Consider the following 24866-nt stretch of genomic DNA (forward strand, 5'->3'; position numbering starts at 1 on the left):
TAGCTGCCAGCAGTTTCTGTCTCAGGCATTCAGGTTCTTGTTCAACACTACGTTCTCAGTACCATGGGTTAGGAGACCTCGACCTAAAACACTGAACCCCCCTCAGCAGCTGTCCCACAGCAGCCTTTCCGAGCCTTCTGGCTACCAGCTTCAGTCTTCCAGAAGGAGACAATCCAGACCTTCTCCTTAAGTACTTGCCATAGCATGGGACTTGCCCTGGATTTATTCCTTGAAATTAAGTTGAGGAATAATAATCTTAGAGATGGCAGAAGAAAATTTAAGACTAAAAGTGCTGTAACCCTAAACTTCATTCGGCGTGGTTCAGTGGCGAAGCACTGTCCCCCACTGAGGACATTTCACCAGCCATGCCCACAACGCAGCGTGAACCGTTACAGCTTATTTAACGGCATTATTTGGGGAGGGATGTTCTTCCTTCAGATGGCAGGTTCCTTTGCAAAACCTGCCCCTTTTCCCTGACACACTAGGTGTCAAAACCTCACCGTTTTCACCCCAGCAATGCAACAGGGGAAGGGGTGACCCCAAACAGACAGGCAGGAAATTCACTGCCACCTGGCCACCCGCAGAAAAAATGGGCTTATCACGAAAAAGAACAGAAGCTGAGCCGCATCCTCAAAAAAGGAAGGTAACAACCCAGGCCTGCTTGGAGCAAACTTTAAGGCAGGCTGACAATTTAAAACCACATGGTCCTGGATGAAAGGGGGCAGTTCATGATAGATCACATCTATTCAAGGGCCAGACAAGGAAAGCAAACATAGGCTCATTTTACTCATTGTTCTTTATCCACCAACACCAGGAGAGGAGTGTTGCAGCACTGTTGGAAGAGAGAAAAGAAATGGACAGCAGGCAGGAAAGAAATGGGAGCTATTTACGGAGGATAGCTAATTTGAGCTGTTTACAGACTTCCCCTCTGAGAGCTTGGGGATGCGAGGGTGGCAGGGGGGTGGTTTCAGCCATTAAAAATACAACGTGAGAATCCATTAATTTTCCATAGAAACAATGTCGTCATAGAAGCGAGACAAATCTGATCAGTCATGCAAATGTGCTGATGTTGAATTCTCAGGCCGGGGTGGGGAACTTGGATTGCCAAAAACACAACAATGAAGAGATCAGAATGAGATTAGCAGCCAGAGTGGCTGCAGCACTGAATGGGGTGGTGGGGGCATGGGATGTAACCAAAGGCACCCCGTGCCCTAAGCCGAGCATAGGTGCCCAGCAGAACAGACAAAAAAAACCCCATTGTCCATCTATGAGATTTTGGGAACCAGACAAATGCCATAGTCCTGCTCTGCAAACCAGCAAGAACCTCCACAGACCACTGAGCTCACTCCAGGGAATGAAAGGCTGAGCACCTGCAGGACCAGGACCCTCGCAAGCTGTGAAATCGCAGTGTCAAGGAAAAGCAAGAGGTGATAGCAGAGGAAACGGGTGAGTCTGTCTCGTAGCACAACCCAGCAAAGCAGTCAGCAACACAAGTTTAGGAGAGAAACCGAGGAGGAAGCAGGTTGGAACCAGCACTGTCCCAGGCACATGCTGAGCTGTGATGCAGACTGAAACATGGCATTTATGTCGTGTTAGTAAGGGGCAAAATACAAAAAAGTGTTTTTCCCCTCCGAACAAAAAAACACCCAACAAAAGGAGACCAGCAGATTTTATCTCCTTTTCTCCCTCTTCCCTCTAAAAATCAAACTTCGAAAAAACTCCCCAGAGGGAGATACTACACACGGAAAATTATAGCAGCACCCCGAGCAGGAGGAGTAGAAATCACTCACCCCGGCAGCGGAGCGCAGCCCTTTCTTGCGAAGAATCCAGCCACCATCCTGGACTGGCCTCGCCACAAGTATTTAGGAGTTAAAAATAACCTTGCAAAATGAAGCGCTCCACCCCCTGCAGTACGCAAAACATCACTAGAGTAACGCCTGTGACAGGGATGCTTCCGGGTAAGTCTCATCGCGGGCAAAACCGGTTCAAAGAAACATATGAACAAAGCAAAAAAAAGCAGAGGTCGAAACATATCCCAAGAGATGTTTTCACCCAGGTTCATCCATAAGCCAAAATATCAGTATTTGTCATCACAAACAGCTGTTTGCTTCACCTGTTAAGTTTGAAAATATATTGGGTTTACATTTGAAGCCTTTGATGCTTACAGAAAAGGGAATCCCCTCCACACAGGCGCTGCTGGTGCTTGCCGGTGGTTGCCCACAAGCCTGGGGAAGGGCTCAGCCCATCAGTGTCTGAGAAGGGGCACTCGCACCTGCACTGTGCACCTCAGGGAAACTCCCCGTATCACCAATTTGCCCAGAAACAGGCATTTGCCAAGTAACTCACCTTGGTCACAGAAACCTGACCTCTAATGCCATGTAATCCAACGAGGTGGCTTTCCTGGAAGGAGACAATCCTGCAGGATACAGGGATGCCCCAGATGGGAACTGTGCTGCTAGCTCAGCGTGACATGGCCCAGAGCACAGGCTGCTGCAAGGACACTTGGTTCAGGGAGACAATTAGAGCCCCCTAAAACACCCCATACCCCTCTGGTAATTCCCTGCCTGTTTTAAACTCCTACAAGAAAGCCTGAAAAAACAGCGTTTGCCTTTTCTCATCATGCATATAGGGTAAACAGGATCTCCTGCTTCCCCTTTCACAGCTCGTAAGTCTTGTCAGCAGCCTATTGAAATACCTCTCTGGATTTGCACCTTTGGAGACACGTGGCAAAGGATCCAAGCAGCTCGCCCCAGCAGACACTCTTCAAGTCTGCTTTGTGACGGCGAGCATGACAAGACCACCAGCAGCACACCCATATATGAACACTGCCCTGTGCAGACATCCCTGTGCAGCACACAAAAATCACAGCGTTGCCCTCTGAGGAGAGATTTGCATCGTGCCACGGCATTTCTTTGGGTGGTTCCTTCTGATGCCCCAAAACCTCTTCCTTTCCAGTCAGCCCTATCAGCAGTGCTCCCAGAGCTCTGCTTTCATTGCTTTCTCACCCTTTTCTGAATCCCACTGCCATAAGCTCTCCGTTCTTGTCTTCAGTGTTACTGTCCCACATCAGCTAAACTCAGCCACCCAAACATCCACAACAACCATCCCTGCAATCTCAGCAACTCCCACCTTGATGTATTCCATTGCAGTTGCACGTATAAAGTAAATGCTTTTAATATTCAAGGCCACTTTTTTTTGTCTCAGCCGTACACACCGCAGTGAGCATCTAGGACTGTGCAGCAACATAATCCTCCCAGTGTACAGAGCTCCACAAGGATTTAAAGTTCAGAGGCTGTCACAGCTCCGGTTACGGAGGCATCAGTTTTGGGTGAGATTTCTCCCCCTGCAGAATTCCTCTCAAGATTCACAATCAAAAGCCACAGCAGTCACAATGTTCTGCTTTCTTCAACAAGATCTCATTAGTCTCTATTTACTAAGATCGCTCAGAAAAGTGTAGATCAGACCTCAGAGCTTTAAACTAGTGTGTTGATAGAACAGCATACAAGTGGAAGACACAAGCAAGACAGCTATGGGCCATACAGTCTTCTGTTGACACAACTGATCCTGCACCAGCGGTAAGCAATCAGGAAAGTAGTGAAGAGTTAAGTGTCATTACATCCATTCATCTTATTTATGCAGTAGGTGCCCATGAGAAGTCGGTCTTTATCAACACGCACCCTGTAACGTTCTGGTTCTCTGTTTCACTTCAAGCACTTAACTACATCTGGGTGAGGACATGCTCCCCACTTCCCAAGCGAGCCAGCTGCACCCTTCACTCGCTCAAACATCAATGACAAAAGCCTGCTCAAGAATATGCATCTGTTTCACGTATGGCTCATATGGCTAATTTAAACATTTTCCATATGTTGCCAAAAAACTGTGACCGAATGCCACTTGCAAATAAACGGGCAGATTGTCTGGCTTCCACTGAGAAAGGTTTCATCACACAGCTCGGAGCAACAGCTCCTTTGCTCCCAAGTCTGCCTGGGCTTCCCCAGCCCCTTCTGCAGTCAGATGCTGCTGACCGGTCCAAACGCTGCCTCCTCCCAGCAACACGCTTTATGGACCGCGGTGAGCAGACTTCGGAAAAGATCTGCAATGAACACCTCAACACATGAAGAAGATCTGACAGGTCATGCAGTGCAACCATCCCCTGCTCCTGGTTACTGACTCATAGGACAGGCATGCTTTTTGCTTAGCCCTCATCCAGACATTACCATCAGGCGCGAGGCTGTAGCTGTTAGAACTCCCCAAAGCAAGTAAATGAAGTTCTGGGGCTCTGTGTAAGCTACAATTTCATGCTTCCATATTTTGCTGTGCCATCTGAAATTAGCATTCACTTTTAATGTACCCATTGTGGCTCCCTGCTCAGTTCCAGCCTGGCAACAGGTCATTTGCCATATTACAGCTAGACCACATCCAAACTAATGGTCTGTAGCTGGGTAGATGGGAGGACTGGGCAGATAGACAGATAAGGCCTTCACTCAGGGGTACTGCTCTCCAAAAGGTAGATCTGGTCAGGGAAGCAGACAATAAATATCTCTATTTGGAAACGCAGGGGAGGCTGTTAGAAGGAGTTAAAAATTCAAAGGGGAAAGTACATGGATGCCGCTATTTTCCTTGTCAATAATGGCATGTTATACTTGCCCCCCAAGAAAGCACAGTGCAGAATCTGTGCCTACTGGAACAGCCCTTGCACCGTAAAACCCGCCTCATCTCTTTAGACAAAGCTTGCTGAAGCAGGCACCAAACAGATGTCCCAAAGAGCCATCCAAAGATATGTTTCTCAGCCTGTCCTGAAGACGTGAAGCAATTTTTGTCGGTCACAGAATCCAAGGTAGAGCTGGATGTCCCAGCTCCCCAACCCGGTGCTCCACCTTTAGATAGACCATCTGCTGCTGGCCAGCACCAAGGCGCTGGCGCTACCTTCCCTCTTTTGAGGCTGAAGGGTTTCAAGTCCTTGCCACTTCACAAAGCAGTCATGCTACAGAAAGGGCAGTCTGACTCAAGCAGAAGATGAGGGCGTTCAGCTCCACCTTCACTGGCACACTGGGCTGTTTCCCATTGCCCAAGGCAAGGAGATTCACATTCACCAAAGCTATCCTACTCCTACATCTAGTGGCCATCCCGAAGCATCTCCTCCCTCTTTGGGGAAGCTGTCAGGGACCACAGACACACTTAATTGAAAATCCCCCTCAAATCTGACGTAGGGTGAAGCACATGAAAAATTACTCATGCAATTGATTCACATGGTTTCCGTCATTCATAAATTCCTATGCATAAAGGGGAGGCATCGGATTTGCACGTAACCGATCCAGACAGCTGCAGATTTCCATAGGCACTGGGTGCCTGCAGGCAGAAGCCACTCCTCATGTAATCCCGTTAAACAGCTGGAATGAACGAAAATGCTGTGCAATTCAGCATGCTAACGGCAGCCACCTCTGCTTCCTCCACTGGTAGTGCAGGGTCCTCTCCAGTTCAGCCTCTTCCCGTGGGTGCAAATTACAGGAGTTATTTCATGCCCTGAACTCTGCAGGAAGCCTGGAGCACATGCAAATATGAGGCCACAGTAATGGAAGGCTGCCCTCAGAGAGTGCTAGGAACATATCCAGGCTCCCCATCGCAATCTGTCTCCTCGCGATAAGATGTAGCTTTTGGGGAGATTACTGCAGAACACACAAGCTTCCTCATGAATGGAATCAGTACACTGGAGATCAGGTATAGAAGGAAAATCAACACATGGCCATCTCCAAAGGCAAGGTGGTGGAATGCATACAAAATATAATTGCTAGTAGACCCAGCTCCACACTGGAATCAAAGGCTCTGAAGTCAGGAGGATCTCAGGTGGAAGGTGTTTGCCATTTAAAGGCCCTTCATTGCATTCAGCATTGTATCACATCACAGCAGATGTGAAGAGTCAGCATAAAACCATAGCGTTAAGTAATTTGAAGGAGGCCTCGTTAATTCTTCACCTCCTAGGGGAGGCCAGCCTGAGCTCTGTCCCCTCGTGCAGCAAGACTCGCTGAAAACATCCAGCAGAAGATGACATTCAACAAGGCTTATGCTTTATGCGTAAGCAAATATGGTCTACCTGCCACACCTCCATAAACTGCTAACTCCTTCTTAGTGCTTTCCAGTCACATTTGCTCACTAATACATAAAATCTCCTACAACTTCATGGAAACTGGAGGGTCTCTCAGTGAAATTAGCTACAGCCAGTTTGTCCTCAACCAGCTCAGTCCCTGATTCCGCTCACTTTCCATAGCTCACCGATACTAGTAGAAGAAAGAAGATGAGGGAAGACTGTCCTCCTCAGGACCACGTAGGAACACTGATGCAGAGCATTAGCATGCACTCTGCCGTGGTGCCACTCAGCTGTCTAAAAGACAGAGGGTTTTTTCATCCTTGCTCAGTGTGCACCTCCCTGGCTCTGCAAGAGAAGAGAAAGGATCCCTGTCATCATCAGTCCCCTTCACCCCACAGCTGGATCTGTTCCAGGAGCAGCGTAATGCAGTCACATAATTAGCGACTATCATAACACATAAGCAGGGCTGGATTGAAGGTGCAAAAGCAACTTCAATTTTGACATTTCCCAGCCTTAATAAAATGACTTTACACAGGGAATGAAGACAACTTCTTCCCCTGACAAGCTGTTTGCGCCCTCTGTGTAGCAAACAGTCTTGTGTCAGGAGCGTGCCTGTCTTTGAAGTGGGAGGTTGCAGTTTGACAAAAGCAGGGAGCAAAGGGGAGAGGGGACAGAGGCAGCTGCCAGGATTTAGCAGTGCCAGTAAGGTCTCCCTGCATTAGCCTTGCTCTGAGGCAGTGAAGCCCTTTTTTGGCTCAGGCTCTGAAAACACTCCCCAGCCCCAGGAAGACCAACGTCAGGAAAAACTCCAGCCCAAACAACTGCAAACCAGAAACTGGTTCCAGTTTCCCACAGCAGTAAGCCAGGCCTTGCCATGAGCCCCTGGGCATCGGCAGGAAGCAGGGCCACCAGCACCGCTGGAAGGAGGAAGGTACCAGAAATGGGAAGTGGCTCATTTATTGCAGAAGGACACTTGTGCTGGGTCCGAAAGAGGACTCGGCACCCAGGCATTTGCTCCAGCATCTGCTGGTTTTCAACACCTCCTGCTCCTCCAGAAGATGCCAGGGACAGGGGATTAGCTCAGCAGGAGAGCCTGAGGGAGCTGTAGCAAACCCCTTTCCCTCCCACCATTAGCATAAAGGATGAGCAGGGAGATCTGCCCCCGGCTCACCCTCTCAGGGAGCAGAATTCCCGTGCCAGCTCCGGATCAGTGGAAAGAGAAATGCAAGCATTTTCCAGAAGGGCTGCCCCCATCAAAAAGTTTCCAGCTATTGAGCTATTGTAACCCAGCAGCAGCAGATCTGCTCCCCCTCCTGTCAGTTATCCCTCTGCAGCCACATCAACACCACAACTTTTAACCCATCAAATGCCAGTGCTTCCCTCCATGGTACACACCTGTACTTTAATATTAATCTTGCACAAGATTAAAACCGCCATAAAGCAGCATTGCCTAGCATGGAGGTCTGTACTCTTCTGATTCCCCTCCAGATTTTGCACAGACCTGCAGTATAGTGGGGAGCAAACCTTCACCCACTCTGCATGCACCTGCAAGAGAGGACAGAGCTCCCTCACCATCAGACACTGAAGACCTGAGAGCAGGCAAATCCACTGGTAAAAAAGGGTATTACCAGGGTCTAGAAGTCTGAGGAAGCTTAGAAATGCAATATTTAAGGTAGTCCAGAAAACATAACTCAGTTCCTAACGTACCGTTCCTCAAACAAAGCAACTAATACATGACAATTTTTTCTCCACACTCAACTATATAAGTAGCCTCATGTCCATGTTTCATTCATTTATCTGGACATTACTGCACTACATCAGTCTTCATCAGACACACTCAAATACTTCATACTCAGCAGTCATGCAGTACACACACCACTCCTGAGATACGTCGATACGATGGAGACTGTTGAACTACAATGCTGACAGAGAGGTGAAGCAAACATGTCAACCCAATTTTTATTTTATTCAGCCAGGAGGAAATTGAGAACACCAAGATCCTTAAATTTTTTGTTTCCCTAACAGGAACTGCAGCAACAAAAAGATACTGTCAGCACTACAAAGAAAAAGCTTGCCTCCAGCACAGAGATTCATACTTTGTCTTTATTTAATGCTGGCTAGGCAGGATGAGTACAGTTCACTGTGTCCTTTCACGTCAAAGGTGTCCCTACTGCAGGAATGGCACAGCTGTCACAAAGGAACTGGGTACTATCAGATGAGGAACCAGTATTTCCGTGGCTGGTGATGGCTTCACATGCTAAAGCTGGTTTTGTCTCCTCACCAGGTCTGACTGCACATGAAAGGTCACAACATCAGTGACAGAAGCGGGGGCAATGGGTCAGAGAGCAAGAGAAAGGGGCAACACATCAATATGTTTCTCTGGGCTTACTGCTAGTAGGCCCTTTTACAACCACATACTAGATGTTGAAAATCAATCACAATTCACGTGAAACCTTATCTGCTCCACTAGTCCTAGATACAGGGCAGATAGCCATTGGGAAGTTTGGGGAAGACAACCCAATGGACTTCACTGATCTAGAAGTGATAAATAAAACCCAAAATATTCCCCCAAGAGAAAAAACAATGCACCGCACCAAATACACATGCCTCTGCCATCAGCAGAGAATACGATGTATAAACTACCCGAAGGACATGCACTGTCACAGGGTGCTTTCCAGGTGCCATCAGAATGAGAACAGGTTGTGAACTTTCACAAGCTAGGAAGTGCTCCTACCAATTGCTCTTAAAAGTTGCTTTTCCCTAGTCACCCCTAGCTCCTAAACAGAATCCCAAACCAGCTGAAAGCCAGTTATAAGCTCATATGATCAAAGCTTCAGGAATGGCATGCTCTGTGCTCAGGGCAAGCCACAGAACCAACTCACCCACAGCACTGCCTTCACATTTCCTTCTGTTGACACTGGTAGAGGATGCGTATTTATTCTTATGCACGTCGACTTCTCTGCCCTGTCCAGCACAGCTGAATGAGCACTACTAGAGGTCTGCTACTGACGCTACAAGGATTGTCTTTGTTATTCTCCTCAACCTCGCTGGTTCACCTACTGACTGTCCATGTGATGACCACCACCAGCAGCCATCTGTAGATGCACAACAGAGAGCTACCAGTCTGTGTCCACCATACACCCCTATCACAGCATCACAGCAGCCAAATGCTTGGCTGAGACTGGGTAAAGAACAACTTGTTTATCATCCTTCTCAGGGGTCCAGTAGTAAAGGCTCAATGTCCTTCCCCGAAATCAGGGCCATCACAAAAGCACAAGGTGCTTTTTGAAACCATGCCTTCAGCCACAAAACTGACTAAAAACTCTAGCAAAGTAACAGAAGTTTCAAACTTCCAGGACTAGAAGATGTCCAGATACTATGGTGGCGAGTACATAACCATTGGGTTCCCACACTGTCCTTCTTTCCATCACGCCCCACCACAATTTGTTAGACACTTCCCTGGAGAGGATAGCCATTCGGGAGCAATGGCATGCACCTCCTCGGGTCACCCCCTCGCCACTGCAAATGAACGGACACATTCAAAATTGTCCCTCAAACAACTGAGTGGTCAAACACTCACCTACAAAACGTGCTGCAGAGATGCAATAAGCAATTTCCCCAGGGTGTGGAGCATGGCTGCTACTGCCCTCAACATTTCCCTTCCTCTTCCCCAGCCAGCTTGAGCTCAGAGTTCTTCAAGAAAGGATTTTCTTGCAATAGCAACGGATAAGTATTTTCTGCTATTAAAAACAGCTAGGTTTCTCTGAATCCCCCAAGACAGATACAACATATGGAAAGCTTTGGTCTAAAAGGAGACAAGCACGGAAACTGGTAGGCAACACTAACTAAACCAGCTGCAACACCTGATGCACTGACTCACACGTGGATAAGAAAGGAGTAAAAGGATGCTGCAGTTAAGCTCTGGCACTTCTCATCCCAGGAAGCTATGGATACTAAAAGCTTATGCAGGTTCAAAAAGAAAGCAGATGGAAGACAAATCTATCCAAGATCATTAAAGACAACGGACCACCTCTGGCTCAGGGACTGTGGAGTCTACACAGTCGGGGAGACTTTTTGGATGTATCACTCTGTTCTGCCCTGCTTTTCTACACCTCTCTTGGCATTTGCTGTTGGCCCAACGGAAACAGGCTACTGAGTTTGTCTGGAGGCAGATCAGCCGTTCTTAAGTATTAACAGTACATTTCTAAGGGATCATTTTAGCTTTAGCAAAGCTCTAAACACAAAGAAGCAGATTTATAAAAGGTCTTTAGAAAGTATTTTCCAAGTGCTTATCCATACCTTTAGGCTCCCAACTAACTTTAAAATTCTGGTCTGAACTGCCTTCGGTGGAAAAGGAGAATTTTTATAGAGCATCTTTAATAAAACGGCAGGATGTAATCACTCTCTGGGATGTTCCTAGAGAGAAGTCACAGTAAAACATGCAGTATGTTGGGCATTGAATGACAGGGCAAGGTATGTGAGCAGAGAGGGAATAATGTGGTTACCAGCTGGGAAACTACTGAACATGCAGAGCCCCAGACCAGTCTTCGTGGCTGGAAAGCTTCTCTGATTCCCCCCACTAGTAGTTTTATTCTAACCCAGCTCAGACAGCGACAGTAACAGGCTGGATCGTTCCTGCCAAACACCAAAGCACCACGAACGGTTTCAGAAGTGGAGGGGGTGTTCAGAAGAGCTTGCTTTGCAGGGCCCAACTTCCAGGCAGCGAGAGGGTGAGAGAGAAAATGCAAGGCTGAAATCACCCCCAGACACATTCAGCTCGTTCAAAGCTTCCAGTGGGGGGATTTAGCCGGAGCTTAAAGCAGTTCTCTGTGACTCTTTGTTATAGGAGTGTAGGTACAAACAAACAGGAGCTGGGACAAAGGGAGTCAACACACATTTTATTAGTAAAAAGTTAATCGGCTTAAAGTGTGCAACTAAATAAGCAAAGCTTACATTAAAGTGACCCGCCAAGAAAAGATGCCATGGAAATAAAGTTATAGGAAATACAATATAGTCTCTATGTTCTTTTGTAATCCAGCATGATAAATATTCATGATTCTGGGTTAATGGGGTACCCAGCTCTCAGCCACCACAATAGTTTTTTGTTTATTCTCAAGACCATGAACTTTGGAACCATGAACCTGAATTTCAGGACTCTGCATTCATGCATGTTAGCAAAATTCGGGGCAAGGAAGGGGGATGGAGACAATACCAGGACCTTGGCTTGTGACAGTGTAACGGAGGTTGCCGGCAGGTTTTTGATAATGAGTAACAAGAGCCCCAGGATGCACAGGACTTCTGGTGTACCCGTCACCCTCTCTGCCTCATCACCAGCAGAAAAATGAGAGAAGAGGCACCACCTGCAACACAACCCCATCCTCACCTCCAGCCTCTCCTGGGCATGGCTTATTACAGAGATTCTCTCTCCAGAGGACAAGGGGAGGACAAGGGGATCCTCAGGCCAGCCCTCGAGCAAGCAGCAGCTGCCTGCATCACACAGCAGCATCACGGAGCAGAGAAGAGGTCCACTCCTTACACGGGAAGGAAGACCTGTATGCCCCTAAACACAACCCCTTGAGCCTCTATATTGACTGAAAGGGCATTTTGGCATTCTGAAAACAGTCCTGCAGGAAGAGGTCACCAAGCTCCAGCCCAGCATTCATACCAGATAGCAAACATCCTTCCAAAGCACATTTTAAAGAGTCCCAAACCTCCCCACATCCAGTTGATCCTTTGACGGTGCTGCCTTCTGCCGATAGCAACATTGCCAGCTTTCCCAGTTTTGCTACAAGACCTTCCAACGTCTCTACTCCCAACTGTATTAACATGTACAGATTACTGTTCCCCCTTTCAAGGTATGTTAGGAGTCTTTGGGGTTAATGAAGGACATGAGGAAACTTTTCTAAAAAAAAAAAAAAAACCAACAACGTAGAAACTGAAAGTTCAAAACCTTGAAAGCAATATAAGGAAAGCAACTTTAAATGCTGAATCGAATGTATTTTAAGACTCTTGAGCTTGTTGGTTTGTTTCCCCACATCTGCTCACAACTAAAAGCAAAGACTATGATCCGGTAAAGTCTTCAGGAGTTTCCTGATGTATTCCACTCACCAAAGTACCACCCTCTTTCCCTACAAAAACTTCCCATTAGCTTTTCCCCCTTCTCCCACGTAAGGTACTGAACCATGAAAGCAAGCCTTCAAACAGCCTGGCACCAAACAGCCAGGCTCTGTTTTGCTGAGAGCACGGCTCTCCGCTCCACATCACTGTGGATCAGCCTGCTCGCTCTGCAAACAGCTCGTATCCCTGCACTGACCCCCCAGGCCTTAATTGCCTATTTTAGGGAAAGTGCAACCTAGTATTTGTAAATTAATAGGATCTGTTCTTCATGCATCTTCCTTTAGGACATCCTAGATGACAAACCTTGCCACAGCGAGCTTCATTTCTCCCCCCGGGCAGAGCTCCTCATTCTGATCAGCTGAACCTGAGCAGCAACAGGACAGGCAGTGCAAAGCCAACCATTTCTTCAGAACAGGGCTTCTCCTAACAATACACAAGCCTAAAAGAAACAACAATGCTCCCTTAGATTTTAAGTCTTTGATGCTTCAATTGCAATACTTCTACACAGGACTACCATAAAATATTTGTACATAAAGAAGAGGAATTTAGCAAGAACCATGAAAGTTGAGACATTAATACAAAAGCAGAAAATGTACTTGTGGAAGGAAAACTATTTCTCCAACTGTGAAATATCTGCCTTGAATCATAGAAGGGCTCTGTCTAAAAATCAAGTACAGAAACAGCCTTCTCAAAACTGAGGTATCCTGCTCAGAGAGCATGTATTTAGCATTCACCTTTGTAATATCTTATCTTTGCAATAGCTGCATTAGCATAAAGATGACTGTCCAGAGGGAGGAATACACAAATGTGCACAGGCGGAGGGGAACTTGTTGGGAAGAAAACACTTTCCCCATTCCCTGTGTGGAATTTTGCACAGAATGTCCTGTTCCTTGTGAAAGAGGGGACACCCCCATGCCCTCCCACCCAGCTCCAAGGACATGCCTCTTCCCCTCACACTTGCCACAATCTACCTCTGTAACGACGAGCCAGTGGGACGGCCCAAACCTGGCAGCTCCTTCCATTTCACACCAAGCAGAGGTGTAGCTATGAAATACACAGGCACCGCAAAAGCATCAGGATCCAGCCACCGACACCACCCAGGAGGACAGAAGGAGCTGGCACACTTGATGGTCTCCATTTCATGCATGCTTGCAAACCCCATGGCAAACTCACCTCTGCCAGGAGATGAGGGATTGTACAATGGCCAAAGAGGGCAAAAGAACAGAAAATGCTCTTCTCAACGTCAAAACAAAAAAGAGGGCAGCCAGGGAGTTTTACTCCACACGTCAACATCCCATTATGAACCAGCAGTTTACCTTGACAACAAAGCTTTCCAAGAAAAGGCAGACTTAGGCACTTGAGCAATGGCCTTAGGAGATCCCACTCTCTGCCCAGGAAACAGCAAAAAAAAACCCCAGCATATCACATATCACCTTCTTACTGAAGCATGACAAAGAAGAGAATATATGGCAGAAGAGGCCAAAGAGGGGAAAACCAGAAATCAATAGGGTCTAACAGAGCGTGACGGAAAATCACTTCCCCCGTAAAAAGAGGTTACTTGCCAGGTTAATGAATCTTTTCTGTTCTGTACTTAGACACCCAGGAAATGGAGGGGTCACAGGAGCAGTGTGGGTGGGAATGCAATCCCTAGAACATGCTTTCAAGAACAATCAAAGGTTAGAGATTAAATCCAGGCAGCGGTCAACTGCACAGCACATCAGCAGCTTGATACACGGGCCAGCTGCAGCTCAGAGCAAAATACACTTCCAACATCAACAGCAGAGCAAATAACAGGCTTCTCTCCACTGCAAAAACAGCCCAACAGGCCACCCCAGCCCCCCGAAGGGTCAGCCCCAAGAATCAGAGCATCTCTGCCTTCCCAGGACAGTGGTGCCAGCAGGGACAAAACAAACTATAAGGCTCCGAGTAACTGCAACAGGACCACAAAAAACAGCCCGCACCAGAAGTCACACTGTGCAAATAACTCGGAAAGCTCTTGGCCCAGCTGCCAAAACTTCTCAAAATTCTCTTTCAGGTAAAGACCCGTGCCTTAGTCGTGTCGGGAATGCACAGGCAGCAGACAAACCAACAGAGCAGTGTCTGGACAATGGCAGGGTACAAGATCTGGTGGCCACAGAAGCCTGAACTAGACCTCTGGAGTATCACACACACCCAAAGCCAGGTGCGTATCTCTTCGAACTGCAGTTTCTTCTGACTGGAGCTCGACTGACAGGCTCCATAGAAGAAGTGCAGACCCTTGCTGTCTTATCACTCCCCTGTCCACATCTAGCTTGAGCTACTGACAATAAGCCACCCAAGGCATAGCCTTACTTCGGCCCAAGATACTCGGTAAGGGAAAAGGAGGTGCATGACTTCAAACCTTTTCAAGACCACCTAACTCGTAGGTCACTATATTGGGTTCCCCCACTGCCTGCCAGGATCATTTACCAACTGCTTTTTCTCAGTCTGGGGCCTCGACTCCACTACAGCTCAAACGCCTCTGCCATGCAGCTATCCAAGCTTCTCCTGCAGCAGTTGCCTCATTTGCTACCCACTACTCAGCTTCTGCAACAGAGACATGGACAATGCAGCCGAAAGTCCCCTTCGTTACCCCTATTTGATGCAGTCTCAGGGTAGACACGTTGCACAGGACAGCTGTTTGAGAGAGGCAGAGTTCCAGTTCACATCATTCGAGTCTACCTTCACGCCCAAGGAGCTACATCACAAGCTCCAAAGCAGACCTAATGCTGGCGTTTCTGCAAGAGGGAGTTTTGACTTTGCAAGTCCAGTGCATCTGAGTGTTTTCCTATCTGGGGAATTTTAAAGCAAAACCAACGCCTTACTGAACCAATACCTCCATCACACAGCATCCTGCCAACACACAGACGTCAGTGCGGATAGTCCTCTGCTTCCACAACAGACATCTGCCCCCGGAGCAGGGACAGGCCCTCCCGTCAGGGACAGCCAGTAGCGGCAGGAGGCAGGGCACCCTTTGTAAATAAATCTCTCTCCTCCAAACTCTGCTCACAAAAATGGACGAACGACCCCCAGCAGGTCTCACCTGAAATTCAGCGTGCAAAATACCAACCAAAACAGCTAATTTTGCCAAAGTTCAGAGCAAATGAAAACACTGCTGATTAGGCAGTGCTATCTGCAGGCAATGCTATCTGAGTTCAAAGTCGCACTGACGAGGCATGGGAGACGGGCAACACCCACAGCTACGACATGAGGACCGGAGAAAGGTAATTCTCAGCACCCTCCAGGACCCTATCAACCAGCTTCTAATAACCAGACAAAGGGACTCAACCATACTGCAACGCTAACTCTCAACAGGAGGAGATAAAATGCTCAGCAGACTTGACCCTGTGTCTTGTAACACTGTGGTACAGTTTGCTCTGCAAATAGCTTTGGGGTTTGTGGATGGGGAGGTTAAACAGATGCTTTTTGCTTGGGTGCTGACATTTGCACGAATACAAAATGACTTGAGAGGATGTGAATTTCCGTTCGGGTCTAAAGCTGAGCTGATTCATGGACCGGCAGCAGCTGCGGGTCTCTGACAATTTGTATCAGTCAAACCCGAGGGTGATTTACCAGGGGCTGGGGTTTCGCGTGGGCTTCCTTCTCAATACGCAGTTAAACATTTCTCTCCATTCCAAGCTGGGCTGACACAAACTGGCCAAGAAAGAGCAATCAATCATTGAGAGTTCTTTAATCAAGGGCTTCCTTGCACATTCAAGCAGTTTCTATTGACAGGGAACCTTCCTGTTCAGGAAGTGCTAGAGTGGATCTGAACATCAAAGTACACGCGCCCTTGGAGATCAGCATTTCTGGGAGCTCAGCTACAACAAAGCCGGGGGTGGGGGGGAGCAGAAGACCTAGTAGCGGAATCAAAACAACAGCCAGTTTCTACTCAATCATCCGTTCTTTCTGAGCGGTGAAAGCACATTTCAGCACTAGCTGAAAGCAGTTTTGTTGCAGGTTTGTACCTGCAATACTCATGATCCAGGACAACCAGGTCGTTCAGTGTCAGAGGTGCCCCCTTCCTTCCAAGGTTGCCCATCTCCAAAAAGAGCATACAGACTTCCTGGTCAGGGCAGCGTTCCCCCCTCTCCCAGCACCACCTCCTTGGCACAGACAGCTCTGGACGCGGATTCACAGAAGCCGGCCACACCATTTCCCTCTGGTTTCTCCAGGGCAAGGGGAGATTGGCACAGCAGCCCACCTATTCCAGCAAACAGCCCGTTGCACAGAACTGGTTCATCATGCGCAACGCAGCAGTAAATGCACACCATAGCAGAGGGCTGCTGCTCAGGTGAGCAAGGATGGAAGAACCTACTGACCACTGGGAGAACAGCATGAGTTACTGCTGGGGTGGGAGAGGAGAGACACAGCCTTTTTAGCAAAGTTTTAGCAGTGAGAAAGAGGTGGCTTACCAGTAAAACGCAGCTAGTTGTTGCGTTAGTTGTCCAGTAAGGCGTAGACACACTACAGAGCAGGTTAGGACAGGAGGAGAAGAAAAGCTCCAAGCATGACTGCGAAGGTAGAATATAATTACACGAGTGGAAAGTGCCTCAAACAAAAATCCTCAGCTTTGTGGACTTTTGAAGCCTGAAAGACTTGCAGCACAGTTTCTAAATGCCTTCAGCTGGGGCTCTGTGACTTACTAATCTTATGCCACAGAACACCTGAGGAACGAGCAGTCTTCATTGATCAAACCTGCGCAGGCTATGGTCGAGGGCATACAGCTGTGAACTGCACCCAGACTACAAAGTTCTACAAGGTCTTTGTGGAGAAGTATCCATGACAACTCCAAACACCTCTTCCCCACCCTACCAGCCTTCTTTAAGGAAATAATAGCCCCCCTGTCCTAAGTTTGCCCATCCCTTGTCCTGTCCATTGCTAAATCCCAAGGCACAGGTATAGCACTGAGCGTTACATCTCACGGAAGACAAGCAGATCCAACACACCCCAAGAAGTATCAAAGATCAAGCATGCTTTTGTCAGATCCCAAGTAAACAGCTAAATACTGGAAGGACTTTAGATGCGGATCTCAAGTGCTCCTTTGCCCAGTGATCATAAGGTTTTGCTCTCAAATTCCCCAGGCCAATGGCTTCTGTACCTGGGAATCTCAAGCTGCAAGAAAACGGTTAGCGGTTATTTTTTCTTTAAGCCACAGCCATTAGCTTGTGCTTGGCTAGGATTATAATAAAAGCCATCTTAAACCTTCCCTTTGAGGAGGAAGCTTCTGCTGCAGCTCTACCTCGCTGCAAAATACAGCCTCCCCAACAGCAAAGAGCTGCATCACCAAGTGTGTATAAAGACGGAGCATCTCCAGTAGTCTTCACCCACCTGTTTTCCATTCTGTAACTGCTGTCACCTCCCCAAAACAGGTAAATTAAAGATTGAATAGTTTGTTCTCTCATTCTTTCCCAGACTACCCAAAAAGACTGTCAACTTCCTCCTAGAGCATTTAACCCTTCCTGCAACTCACCAGGGAAAAAACGTAAGGGGAATGATTGCTTGTGAGAGCTTTCTTCTTCCTCTGCAACTAACATGGTGGATCTGTGCTTCCAACAGAGAAAACAGCATCAGCATCCCACTCAAAACCCAAGCAATATTCAAGCGACCCAGACTTCACAGATCCTGTCTCCCCTTTCTCATTTGATTACCCCCCGCCCAAGGCTTTCAGCTCCTAACAGCAAATTCCTCAGCTTCCTGCAGAAATGTCTGCACACAACTTCAGATGTTTGCACCACAACCCAAACGAAATTCGCTGCCTCCAGAAGAAAAGGCGCTGTGCCTATCCAGAGGGAGAGCTAGAAGGAACGAATGACAGCAAAGCACAAGTTATGTATCTCTGTGAGAGCTTCTCTCGGGACAGCACTCAGGGTGTGAGACCTCTGGTGTGGGACATTTAGAAGCTGGTGGATCAAATCATCAGGTGGAGCAGGAACAGGGGTGCACAGTGGTACCCTGCGACTGGGCAAACAGCATTCGCCCTTGAAGGAGCAGTGGTTCAGCAGGAAAAGCTGCTCTGTCATTGCCAAACTGCTTCTCTAATAACTCTTCTAGTGATAAAGAAACAGGGGAGATGCTAAGTTCCCTAACGGGGCCCCCCCTCACACCCCTTGCCTCAGGTCTTCCCCTTCTGAGCTCACATCCCCAGCACTCCACAAAATCCCTCGGGACTAACTCACTTTGCTGGTGCCACCTCCCTGCCGGAGCCCCGCTGCCATTTCACAGCCCCCTCACGCCAGGTCTGCCTGCTGAGGAGCTCTGCAAGCGATGGCCCAGAGCAAAAGCCATCTCTCTGATCGAGGTCTCATGGAAAGAAGCTGAACTTGCTGGCAAGGCTCATTTGTGCCCATACGCAGTTCCTCCTCAGCCTGGCTCTCCTCAGCAACGCAAACCCTCCTGAAGGGTACCCGAGGCACGCACAGGCAGCCCGAGCCCTACACACTTTTGGCATCTGGCTCAGGAGCACACGGGCAGGCAGGCAGGTCTCCTGTCTGCTACCCCAAACACCTGCACAGAGACACACTGCATTGCCTGTTTGGCCTGGGAGTCAAGACTTGCAGGTTGGCTCGTATCTGGACTTGGTCAGCCTATAGACAGGACATATCACAGGAGAATAAACTGCCTAGCCAGAGCAGACAGAACTGTGCCAAGAAACGGGGGACTCCAACACAGGACACCCTCACAGGACCCCACCCTGGAAGATGAGCTACCAAGGGAAATGCCAGGCCTCGGGAAGCAACACTGCACCTCCTGCTCACAAAGGGCAGGAGGCACCATACTAGGAGCCCAAGTACCCAGGAACCAAGATGCTGAGACTGAGACCAAACCGCAGCTTTTTCTCCTCACCTGCTGATTTGGCAAGTGGAAAAGAACCTCATCATAGGCTTGCTGCTGGAAGGAACGGGTCATTGATCCAGTAAATATCCAGGGGACAAATTATTCAGTGCCTAGCTCTCGTTCCTATTTATGTCTCTCACCTCCCCTTGCTGACTTAAGTTGGACTATACCATCTCCAGAGGTCACTCTGAACCTCAGAGATTCTGCTCTTCACCTCAAATTAAAGTTCATATAAGCTTGCACCAAAATAACTACCCGAACGAATTACAGCCTATTTAATTCCTTTGGTTCCAGTTAGCCTGAGGGGCCCGAGAAGGATGTGCTTGTTTTGTTTACCAGGCATCCATAGTTGCTCCTGCTGCCTGTCTGTCAGGCGGCCTCACTCAGACCTGCACCCTGGCCTGGGTATCTTTAGCTGGACCCTCTGAGCAGCAGATTTATCTGAAGCACATGTCAGGCTTACGGCATTTTTCCATCTATAACGGAGCAGATCTGGGCAGGAACCTTTGCACTGTCCCCTTTGACAAGCTCCAGTGACCTGCTGCAACACTCAGCAAAACCCACCCAGCAGAGTCAGCACCGTCACCTCCCCTGGCAACTCAAACCTGCAGCCCTGCCTCAGCTGCCCCTTTATCAGCCATTCAGGCATTTTGCCCTCTCTTTCTACCCTATCAAAAAGGCAGGAAAGCAGCCACAGATTAGGAAAAGGAAATCCTGGATGGCTGGAGTTAAGAGGCTGAGCAGCAGTGGAGTCACGGCCCATCAGCTGAGCACTGGTAACGGGACACGTTTATACCAGTAGCTCAGTAGTTGCAGTGATTTAGGAGGTTACTGCCCTGTGCTGTCTGTCCTGCCTTGCTGCTGGAGATTATTACACCCTTAGCTAATGCAACAGAGAGGAGCGTGTGCCAGGCTTTTCACTCCCAGTCTAGCAGATCAACCATCGACAGTCTGCACTCAACCTCAGGGCATGAGCTGCAAGGATGAGGAATTGGCAAGCTTTCATTTCGTAACCTGCCAGATCTAAATCCATCACGGCCTCTGGGTCACAGCCATTAGCCTGCAGCAAAAAAGAAGTAAAGCACTATAGTTTTAACAGCTTTGGAAAACACGAAAGTGGAGCAGCAGTTTGTCTTCGCAATGGGCTAAGAGCCTGCATACAATCTGCAGCCACAAGACCATGCACAGGAGCCTGTGCCTACAGCAGCAATAGAAACATCACCACAAGTCTCACAGTGCCAGCTCTGTTTCCACAGACCATCAAAAACTTTCCCTCGCAAAACATACCAGGCGCCTGAGCTTTTCACAGCAGGTCTGCAATCACTGCCCTCTCGCCAGCCATGCTTCTAGACAAATATTGACACTGTCCCACCAGTGGAGAAACTCAGGCCCAGGGAAGTTAAGACGACTTGTCACTGCTATAGCACATCAGGAAGAGAGCATCATAGACTTCCTATATAGGCATTAGACAACAGCCCTGACGTAGCCTGTCTTGGAGGGACAACTGCATTAGAGGGGTCTTCACCTCGTCTCACTTAAAGAAACGGATCTCTTCACTCGTTAACCTTGGCTGGACTGACCCTTTGGGATGGCGTTTTCAGCAGTGAACACCTGCTTAGCTCTATTAATGGTCTAGCACTGGGAGAGGAAGAAGGCTGCGAATACAAGGCCCAGGCAGGAGGAGAGGCAGGGTCTAACACAGGTCCATGTGGTAAAAGTCTTGCTTGCTCTGTTTTGGGGCTGACTTTAAAAACTGGAGGCATTCAGTGCACAGAGATAGGTACGTGGCATGTGAGGAGTGTCTTGTAGTGTCTTGTAGCCCAAGTGCTCTGCACTTTAGGTTGATCCAGCCCGCATGGAGAGAAACTGGATCAGACAGCCAGAAAGCACAGTCAGTCAGGACAGACTGAAAGAGTCAGAGTCATATGGCCCATAGAAAAGACGACTGAAACATGAGAAAGCCGGTAACAGTGCTCACCGGTGAAAAAAAGCAAAGCAGAAGGCACCGCACTGTCCTCCACACCCACGCAGACTGGGGGAGAAAAAGCAGACTTGAACTGCAGTACTGGAGCCTCAGGTCAGACAACAGGGAAGCCAAAGCAATGCCAGGCTAAGCTGCCTGGTAGCCTCCACCACAGCCACATCTGTCTGTGCCACATCTGTGCCAGCACTGTCAGAAACATCAGCCTGGCCCTGGGCTCCAGAAAAGGGCTGTGTGACCTCCAGAGGTCTTGTTCACTCCTTCCTCTCTATTTGAAAGAAGACATTGGAAAAGTATGAGGCAAACCCTGAGAAGTCAGAATATAAAGATCATTTCTGCAATTGATCCCGACTGAATTGAATTGACAGGAATAACACACATAAGGTTTTTCTGTCCAAGAGAGGAGGTGAGGATGCACAAGGAAGGGAGGCTGCCATTTGCAGTCCAGGCTCTCTGTGTACATGCAGAAGTGAGAGGTAGAGAGCCTGGAAGGTGCAGGGGCTGCAGGAGAAAGAAAGGGTCTTATAGCAAAGGCAGGTAAATGACAGGTTGGGAAATTAATTTTTTTTTTCTTTTTCTGCCACAGGTTCCCTGTCTGATGTAGGTAAGTCAATTAAAGTAAATGTTCTCTATGTGGTCCTTGAAGGAGCATTGCTCATCCTCCGCGTACTTGACCTGACAGTAATACGCAACAGTCCTAAGTGGAAGTGAGGCACACCGGAGATGATGCCATACTTCTGCGGAGAAAGAAAGGATAATACATTTTCAGACGGGAAGGCCAAAGCACTGTACCTGCAGCTCTCCAGGTCTGGACCATAGCCATATCACTAACACCTAGTTTCACTGGAAAGAGAGAGAGACAAATTCATTACCATTTAGTAGTAGACACAAACACAGTACGGCATGTTTGGGTAAGCTGGGTCCCATACTGATTAAAAAGAATTTAAAAACCCCATCAAACTATATATCAAATCACAAATGACTTACTGATCAAGGGAATGTTTTGTGCAAAAAATACTCTGTGGAGAGAAGAGGACCGAGTTGAATTTTGGAATAAAATCCACCACTCACAACACGGCCCGTGTACAAGGCCAATTAAACAACTTGCTCTACAAGACAGAGGGGCTCTGATAGACGTTGCCTTGACAGAGCTCGCCTATATGAGCAGACACGGCTACCGGTCCCCTAAAATCAGCCAGGAGAGAGCTGATAACAAGGGAAGCTATCACCAAGGGACACTGAGGAACAGCTAGGAGAGCATTCAGGGGGCAAAGCCCCAACTCAAAAGAAAGACCAAGAACACCACACACAAAGAAACTCCTTCCTTTTTTCGATTCCTACAGTATTAAGAAAACAGGACTTGGCACAAAGTTATCTGTAAATGAAACACGACTAACAACGTATCGATTGCCAATTTCCCAGCAGAGAAGCAATTCACAAGGCCACAACATTCGCTGATAGCTGGAACCAAAAGGAGTAACAGTCACATCAAGAGTACCACCCAGTTTTCCAAAGAGAAAACCTGGGTTCATATTCCCTTCGAATTAAAGTATTAGGAATGACAAAAGCTCTTAGAGAAATCAAACGGTTAAAAAGGGTTACAAGGTGCTCAGAAACAACTGAGTGCAGTCTGACACGGCAACGAGAAACTCTGGAAAAGGGATGGAGGGAGCAGCTGGAGGCTTCCTGGAGAGGATGCGGCAATTTGCACACAGGCGACGAGAAAGTATCTGGATACACCGGGAGGCTGGGCCGATGCCCGGCGCTGGTCGCACCGGCTCCCTGCCCGCCGGGGAGCCCCGGGAGAGCCCCCGCGCCAGCGCGTACAGCCGCAGGCAGAGAGGCCGCCCGCAAGGCGCCGGCGTGCTCCCGCCTCCCCGGGGCACGCACCGCAACTTCGGGCCGGACAGACCCCGGGACAAGTCGAAACAGCTGCCAACAGGCTGCAAAAATGCAGAGAAAAAGCCTATATAGGGGGAAAAAAAACCAACACCAAAATGCAAAGCAACGCTGGGCATTTCCCTGGCTTTGCAGAGGAGATCTCCCGTGGGAGGGGCGGACAACAGGTGGGTGAGCGAAGAGATGGGGGGAGCGGGGGATAATTTTTTTTAAAAGCCCCAGGCATAGCCTCCCACCCGGGGCTGCAACCCGCAGGTAACGGGAGCAGTGGGGGGCGCAGGCTGAGAGGCAACCAGAAACCTCCCGTACCGGCGGGACGGGGAGCAGCGGGGGAGCTCGCCGGGTGCCCGCTGGGGTTTGGGAGGGCAGCGGGATGCCGAGGCGGCTCCTGGCCGGGGCGGGGCGGGGGGGGCTCCCGCCGCGGCCAGGTGAGCCCGGGGCCGGTCCCGGTCCCGCCGGGCGGCACCGGGTACCGAGGAGCGCTTGGCAGGGACACCTGTCCGCCACCGCCGTGCTTGCAAACTTCTCCCGGAGTTGCAGCCCGCCCGCTCCCATACCGGCTTTGCAAGGGTCGCGGTACTCCATCAGCTCCTCCGCCGTCTCCGGTTCCCCCACCGTTAAGGCGGCTCCCCGTCCGCCCGTCCCGGCGGTAGGTAGAAGTAGCAGCGATAGCAGCAAGCGGCGGAGCGGGGCGGCCCCGCGGCCCATAGCGGCGGAGAGGGCGGCACGGCTGCCCGGGCTGCGGGCACTGCGCGGCGCCAGCAGCCCCGCCGCCGCCGCCGGAGGCGGAGGGGGGCACCGCCGCTGTCACTCAAGGCAAAGCCAGCCAATCACGTCTGCGCCCGCGCCTCTGCCCCGCCCCCGACGGACCCCGCGGCCCCGCCCGGCCCGGGGCGCGGGGGACCCGCAGGGTCCGTCGGGGGCGGGGAAACGCGCAGCCCCTCTCGGTTGCCGCACTTGAGCGGCAAAAGCTCAAAATATAATCATAAAATGAATAAAAATAATAACATTTATTAATACTACAATTACTATTCTTATTATTTTTCCTCGAAATAATTGTCACTTCAAGGGCAGCCGAAGAGAAATAGCTCATTCGCTGCTGGGAGAAACAATATTTGGCATTGCTGCCTTAAAATCCGTGCGTAAACAGAGTTGCAAGACCATGGATGGAGAGAGATGGGGCAAAAATAAGACCAAACTAAAGAACGGGAGAAATGAAGAACGATGGGACAAAACATGAGGGTGTGCATCTATCCCTCTCACCCGCTTTTTAAGCGCATTACAGCAGCTTTCAAGGGCAACTGGGCTGTTTTACTGGAAATTTGGGCTTTGGGATGATCCGTATACAGCGAGGCTTGGGAAATCAGGCAGATAGATCATGTGCGAGATGCTCAGCTGCATCAAAATCTACACTGTGGTATTTGAGCTGGTGGACCGCAGCTGCCCGAGGTTGCACGGTATTTCAGAAATCTTTAACAGCAGAGCAGGGGTGACATGTTGGAAAGCATCATACTTCAGGGTTGCTGGCTTGTGATGGAGGTAATCTGCACAGGCGGGATATCTCTGCTGTTTACAGTGATCCCACAGGGAAATGGCAGATGCCCAAAGACCAGCCACCTCACTGGATGCTGAAGACTAAGTAGACGTTATGGTCTGAGGCTGCAGCAATAGTTACGGGTCACTCACCTATCCTCATGTCGCTCAACAGATGCAGCATTGTGCAAGAACAGTACAGACGCTATACCGATGAGCAGAGGAGAGCTGACAAGTGTACAAGCTCAGTGGGGGGTTTTGGGGGTTGAACGTGCATACCACGATCTCCCTGTGCCGTAACTCTTTGCTCTTTCTGCAAAGGAACTGCGTACTTCCAAGCTCCCACAGCAGGACCTTCGAGCAGTGTTTCCCATTACAACACCAGCTCCAAACCCT

At 49.1% G+C, this 24866-nt stretch overlaps 1 protein-coding gene across 1 annotated transcript in view; it reads right to left on the reverse strand.

The window, feature by feature from the left end:
* The window catches only part of TLL2 (tolloid like 2), a 97002-nt gene extending 73316 nt beyond the window's left edge, over window positions 1–23686 (reverse strand). The window contains exon 1 of the mRNA XM_075154493.1: window positions 23495–23686. Coding sequence (XP_075010594.1) covers window positions 23495–23645 — 151 coding nt within the window. The 5' untranslated portion in view covers window positions 23646–23686. The remainder of the gene's footprint in view (window positions 1–23494) is intronic.
* Between the last annotated feature and the right edge of the window lie 1180 nt (window positions 23687–24866).

The sequence above is a fragment of the Calonectris borealis genome, chromosome 7 (assembly GCF_964195595.1).
Source record: "Calonectris borealis chromosome 7, bCalBor7.hap1.2, whole genome shotgun sequence".
In the NCBI taxonomy this organism is placed as follows: Eukaryota; Metazoa; Chordata; class Aves; order Procellariiformes; family Procellariidae; genus Calonectris; species Calonectris borealis.